This window comes from Dermochelys coriacea, chromosome 2 (assembly GCF_009764565.3).
Source record: "Dermochelys coriacea isolate rDerCor1 chromosome 2, rDerCor1.pri.v4, whole genome shotgun sequence".
NCBI classification, from domain to species: domain Eukaryota; kingdom Metazoa; phylum Chordata; order Testudines; family Dermochelyidae; genus Dermochelys; species Dermochelys coriacea.
The window spans coordinates 263,723,637-263,730,597 of NC_050069.1; the positions used below are offsets into that span (position 1 = coordinate 263,723,637).

The 6,961-nt window shown below is 47.2% G+C and overlaps 1 protein-coding gene across 1 annotated transcript; it reads left to right on the top strand.

Moving 5' to 3' along the window:
• Positions 1–1,443: 1,443 nt before the first annotated feature.
• Positions 1,444–5,288, top strand: LOC119851812 (5-beta-cholestane-3-alpha,7-alpha-diol 12-alpha-hydroxylase). Its single transcript, XM_038392271.2, has 2 exons — positions 1,444–4,630; positions 4,855–5,288. The coding sequence occupies exon 1, from the start codon at positions 1,466–1,468 to the stop codon at positions 3,005–3,007; it is 1,542 nt and encodes a 513-aa protein (XP_038248199.2). The 5' UTR covers positions 1,444–1,465; the 3' UTR covers positions 3,008–4,630; positions 4,855–5,288.
• Positions 5,289–6,961: the final 1,673 nt, after the last annotated feature.

The window sequence follows — 6,961 nt, forward strand, 5'->3', positions numbered from 1 at the left end:
GCCAGGGAAAGCAGGAGGTGGGGGAGATGCGGGTAGAGAGAGGCCAGCCATGGAGAGCAGGGGCGGGCGGGAGATGGGAGTGGAGAGAGGCCAGCCATGGAGAGCAGGGGCGGGCGGGAGATGGGAGTGGAGAGAGGCCAGCCATGGAGAGCAGGGGCGGGCGGGAGATGGGAGTGGAGAGAGGCCAGCCATGGAGAGCAGGACGTGCGGGAGACGGGAGTGGAGAGAGGCCAGCCATGGAGAGCAGGGTGGGCGGGATGGGAGTGGAGAGAGGCCAGCCATGGAGAGCAGGGGTGGGCGGGGAAAGCTAGGCCAGCCGTGGAGAGCGTCCTGTGAGGGGAAGGGGAGAAGGGCTTTGAGTTGCTGAGGGGAGGGGTAGCGGGACAGGGAGCATTTCCGTTTGCTGCTCTGATTGGTTGCTCAGGCACAGGAGGTGGGGAAGGGGGGTGGGCCACCAGTCAGGGGGCCCAGATTTGCTAGCAGGCAATCCCATCTCTGGTGATGGAATCCCAAGAGCTGGGGGGACTGAGAGAGCCGCCAGGGAGGGGAATGTGGGGCAGTGTGGGTAGCGCAGGATTTGGACGTGCTCAATGCTGGCCTGACTCTGCACCCACTGAATGCCACGGGAGTGTGGCCACTGACATAATAGTCCTTTCTGGGCTTCATGGGCGGTGGGTGAAGCTTCCCCTTGCATAGGCTAGGGCGGTGGGTGAAGCTTCCCCTTGCATCCATGCCCTGCCTCCTCCAGCTGAGGCCACCCCCCCTCCCCCCGAGGCCACATCACCAGGGACATGAGGCTGGGACTGGGGGGTCTGAGAGCTCGGCTGGAGCTATGGGGAAGGGGAGGAGGTTGAGAGCTTGACCACTCCCCCTTGTGGCCCCGGCTGGCGTTGGGGGACTGAGAGCTTGGTTGGGAGTATGGGGGGTCGGGGGGAAGGGGCTGAGAGTTTGTCCTGCTGAGGTCAAGCTCTTGGCCCTGGCTGGAGCTCCAAGCCTGGAGCCCTTCCCCCTTAGCTACACCCCCATTCTTCCCCCATAAGCCTCTCCCCCAGACCTGTCCCCTGCTTGTTCCTTTCCCCCCCCCACCCCCCACTGAGGCCCCGAGACCAGAAAAGCTCTGTGCCCCTGCCATGTCCCCAGGGCTGTGGTAGAGATTTTTCTGGGAGCCCCAAATACCCCACTGTCCCGCCCCTGGCGGCATGAGGTTTGGGGAGGCTTAGTCTCCCCCCCCGCCTCCATTACACGCCGCCCATGCTGGCCTTAAAAGTTTGTGGATCTTTTAGTAAATGAGACGTGGATAAAAACTGGAGTGCTCAGCATTTGTCAGCAGAAGAGTTAATCTTAATTGCAAACACAGAATGAGGCCATGAGTCAGTCTGTGATTGGCCATCTGCCAGGAAGGGTTTATAAACACAGCATTGTAGCCTTTCCTGTCAGTCTGTCTGAAATCCCTGTTCCGGTGCACATGTCTCTAGCAATGGCTTTCTGGGTGGCAGTTCTCTGTGCGCTGTTAGCCTCAATTCTTGGTGGGCTCTATCTCCTGGGAGCCTTTCGAAGGAGGAGGCCCATGGAGCCTCCACTGGATAAAGGCCACATTCCGTGGCTGGGATACGCGCTGGATTTCAGAAAGAACAGCGCAGAGTTCCTGAAAAAGATGCAGAGGAGACATGGGGACATTTTCACAGTGCTGATTGGAGGCTACTACTTCACCTTCCTAATGGACCCCCTCTCTTTTGAAGCCATAGTGAAGGCGTCAAGAGCCAAACTCGACTTTAAGGCGTTTGCCATAGAACTGGTCACCAGGGTTTTTGGGTATCACCCGTGTAAAAATGAACATAAGATTATTCAGGTGTCAAGCACAAAACACCTCATGGGAGATGGACTAGGGGTCATGACTCAGGCCATGATGGAGAATTTGCAGACCCTCATGTTTCACAACAGGGACTCAGGAGAAGAGAGACCCTGGCAGCAAGATGGGCTCTTCCACTACAGCTACAACATTGTCTTCAGAGCTGGCTACCTGGCTTTGTTTGGAAATGAGCCAGGCACAGGGACACAGAGTAAGGAGAAAACCAAGGAACGTGATCTCATCCACTCCGAAGAGCTGTTTGATGAGTTCCGGAAGTACGACTGCCTCTTCCCCCGCCTGGCCTACGCCGTGCTGCCCCCTAAGGATAAAATGGAAGCGGAGAGGCTGAAGAGGCTCTTCTGGAAGGTGCTTTCTGTGAAGAACAGCCGTGAGAAGGATAACATCAGCGGGTGGATAAGCGACCAAGAACAGTTCCTGGCAGAACTTGGGGTGCCTGAGTACATGCGGGATCGGTTCATGTTTATGCTTCTCTGGGCGGCCCAAGGCAACACGGGCCCGAGCTCCTTCTGGCTTCTCTTGTATCTCATGAAGCATCCCAAAGCAATGCAGGCTGTGAGGGAAGAAGTGGACAAAGTTTTAAGAGAGGCTGGTCAGGAAGTGAAGCCAGGTAGCCCTGTGGTTAACATCACCAGGGAAATGTTAATGAAAACCCCTTTTCTAGACAGCACAGTGGAGGAGACCTTGCGCCTGACAGTAGCTCCCATTCTGATCAGAGCAGTGGTTGAGGACCTGAATCTCAAGATGGCCAATGGCAGGGAGTACGCCCTCCGCAAAGGGGATAGGGTAGCCCTGTTTCCCTATGTTGCAGTGCAGATGGACCCCGAAGTCCATCCTGAGCCTTACACCTTCAAATACAACCGATTCCTGAACCAAGATGGCACCAAAAAAAATTTCTACAAAAATGGGAAAAAGCTGAAATACTTTAACATGCCCTGGGGGGCAGGCACCTCAATCTGTCCTGGACGGTTCTTTGCTATCAATGAAATAAAACTGTTTGTGTTCCTGATGTTATCTTACTATGACTTGGAGCTAGTTAACGAGAAAGAGGAGATCCCTCCGATAGATATGAGCCGATGGGGATTTGGTTCGATGCAGCCCGCTCACGATGTCCCGTTTAAATATCGTCTACGTATTTAATTTGAAAACGTGACCCCCTTCTGCTGCAGCCCTGTTGTGTACTGGCTCCATAATCAGTCAAGAGGGATTGATTTGTCAAGCTGAATTGCAATAAAAGTTACAGAAGAGACTGGTCTGTGTAAAGATCTTCCATACCCTGTTAGACAGTTGTTATGACCTGTCTCTTTATTTGGCAACACAGCACCACTCAGAACGTTAATGTTCACTCTACATGTTGCTCTCACCTTGGAACTCTCAGACTCACTACAGAAATTCCCCTATCTCCTGTTACAGAATTGTAAGGGGCTGTGTAAGTGAATGCTTGCTGACATGCAAAGAAAACAAGAGTGTTAGTGAATTTCCGAGGAAAAAAGAAATAGGGAGAGTTTCCTTAGCATGATTTATGGGTTTTTATTTCTTCTACTCTTCTTACTGTAAATCTGAAATGTCTGACTGTGCACTTAGAAATATATTGAATGGACATAGGACAAATAAATTCTTTATATAGGGATTAGGAACAAGGATACCGGAGATTAATTTAAAATTGTCTGGACTATAATCCCGCTGTATTTTGCTAAATTTTATTTTTATTAAAAGAATGCTGTCAGCCTATTTAGGTCCCAGGAATTATTATTCTTAAAGCAGAGATTGTATTGGGAATGAATCTGGCAATTTGATAAAGTGGCATTTTCCTAGGACTCACTTCTCTCCTCCCAATACTCTGCTTGATAAGAAAATGGAACAATCCAGAGGTCTTGCCGGTTTCATTTGGCTGCTCCACTTAAATGAGCAGGAAAGGGACTTTTACAAATATCAGAGCAAAATAGTATATGTACAATTTTCAGAAGTGCCTAATTCCCATTTTCAGTGACTTAGTGACCTATGGAGATTTTTAATAGTATTTTCAAAAACGTAGCTGCTTTTGAAAATTTTACTCCTAGAAAAGTAGTTCCATTATAAATTAGGAGGAAATAAAATTGAGGAATCACAAATACGTGGGTTATTCTGTTCCTTTTCTAAATCTAGCCTCAGGAGTAAAAGTCTGTACAATTAGGACGCAATGAAAGACAAGCTTTTTAAAATAGCTCTCGATAAAAAATTGGAAAATTTGAACGTACACAAATCAGTCAGTCCAGATGACGGAAAATTTTCACCCAACTCCCCTCAGCTTGTGTGTTACTTATCTGGGCTTTGATTTAACATTTCCCCATGATTTTACTGGGAATAGAAGGGAAGCTTACTAGACATGTATGGTCAGACTAACGCTTCTTACTTCTTTGCACTCAAACAAAATTTTACATGATGTGTCGTAGGCTGTTAAAGGAATGAACTATAAGGCTTAGTAAACAATTGACAATTGGTTTTAAGAAGTTATGAAGATCTGGGGAGGTGACAGAAAATTGGACAAAAGGAAATATGGCACGAGATAAGAAGAGTGTTCCTGACCATTCATGTTTAGTAAGGTTAACTTTTATTCCTTGTAAAATAATAAACACATTTTAAGAGAAGAATCACTGATCATCTACAGGCAATAAGCAGAAAACTTTTGGAAGGAATGAGAGAGTTGGTGGAGGCAGGGCTTGACTTGTGTTTAGAAAAACTTACAATTCAGAACCATCAAGCTGTGCCCATAGCTACCCCTAGGTAATCATAGGTTTCAGAGTAGCAGCCGTGTTAGTCTGTATTCGCAAAAAGAAAAGGAGTACTTGTGGCACCTTAGAGACTAACAAATTTATTAGAGCATAAGCTTTCGTGAGCTACAGCTCACTTCATCGGATGCCGATGAAGTGAGCTGTAGCTCACGAAAGCTTATGCTCTAATAAATTTGTTAGTCTCTAAGGTGCCACAAGTACTCCTTTTCTTCCTAGGTAATCATGTAATCTTATTACTTTTATCGCCAGCATCCCATCCCACTCCTCTCCTCTTGTTACCTGGGCTGTGATTTAACAAAGCTGTTAAGCAAGTGCTTAACTGTAAGTCAAAGGATTTAAGCACATGTTTAAGTGCTGTGCTGAATCAGGGCTCACTTGAGTAACTAACAAGAGAGGGAAGATGATAGAACAACAGCAAGATTACAAGGTTAGGAAGACACAATGGGATGCTTTTAAATCATGTATATTTCTATCTGCAGCCTCCCACTGACCTCACGTCTCATCAGTCAGGCTTCTGAGGCCTTATCTACAAGAGATGTTACTGTACAGCAAGCCAAAGTGTGAACATAAGAACAGCCAGACTGGATCAGACCAAGGCCCATCTAGCCCAGTATCCTGTCTCCGAACAGTGGCCAATGCCAGGTGCCCCAGAGGGAATGAACAGAACAGGTGATCATCAAGTGATCCGTCCCCTGTCGCCCATTCCCAGCTTCTGGCAAACAGAGGCTCGGGACACCGTCCCTGCCCATCCTGGCTAATAGCCATTGATGGACCTGTCCTCCAGGAACTTATCTAGTTCTTTTTTGAACTAGATCAACTGAATCTACCACACAGCAGTCTGCCACACCTTAACTGGCCATGTGGTCCCTGCTACTGTGCACTAAATGTTCCATAGCATGCTTTAAATGCAGAACTTTTAGTGCACAGTAGCAGAGTCCACACGGCTAGTTAGTGCACTGCAGAGTTCTGGCTTGCCATGCACTAACTCACTGTGTAGGCTAGCCCTGAGTGTCACTTTCAGGTCCAAGTGACAATCACTATAATAGCAACTGATCTAAAGTTCTTTTGCAGTGTAATTCCCACTATGTCAGGGGAACAAATTATAATGTGATACTTCCCCTGACCTGGGTAAAAACGTGATTCAGCCTTGACAACATAAAGGGAACTGAACTGTGTTTCAAGTGTGTCCTGGGGCTAGGCTAGAACCTTGGATGATTCATATGATTAGAGAACACAACATGGTTCAGTCTCATCTAAACTGCAAGACCAAAGTATACTTTATCCTCATCAGGACACACCTGTGTTGTGCCTGGGGCCAAGGGACCAGTTATCAAGTACAATCAACCCTAGGCAATAGCTTTTCATCATCACAGAAAATATAACTGGCAAGGAGTTCTAAGGAGATCCTAGAGTATCACCTGCAGGGAAATCTGATGCATTCCAAAGATATAACCAAGCACAAAGGTGCACTGCATTTAATTGGACCATAGCGGCAATTAACATTCTCTTTAACCAATGCAACTTTCTACCTCTCTCTCACTTTTGTTACTCTTTTTTCTCTTCCTTCACCTGTTTGCTCTTCAGTTTCTTCCCTACCGGAGATCGTATGGTATGTGTATGGTAACACCTATTATTTCATGTTCTCTGTGTACATAAAATCTCCCCACTGTATTTTCCACTGCATGCATCCGATGAAGTGGGCTGTAGCTCACGAAAGCTTATGCTCAAATACATTTGTTAGTCTCTCAGGTGCCACAAGTCCTCCTGTTTTTTTTGTAGAGATCGTACTGTATCTTTTCCCATGTTGTTATTAGTGTCTGTTGTAAGAGCGCCCTGTTATTTTTTCCCTTTATACCCAACAACACTATAGAATTACACAGAGAAGAAGCAGGTTCTGTTTTCTGAGCCGAACTGCTCTTGAAACAATTAAGAGAGCCGCACTATTGCCTAGTAGGAATGAGAGAAAGTGTTTACCCCTTGGATTTAAACCACTACTGTAACAATGTTCTTTTTAACCCCACAATGAGGTGGGGTCTGACTCAATAGGATAATGGGCAGATAATGGGCAATGTAAAAAAAATGAACATCATGCTGGGAGATTTAGGTTGGACATTAGGAAAAAAACCTGTTGCTGTCAGGGTAGTTAAGCACTGGGACAAATTACCTAGGGCTACTGTGGAATCTCCATCACTCATGGTTTTTAAGAAGAGGTTAGACCAGTGGTTCTCAACTTGCAACCCATTGGCCGCTTGTAGCCCAGTCAGTACAGAGCTGTGGCCCATGTGACATTCTCAGGGCCATTCAGGTAGTATTGGATGCGGCC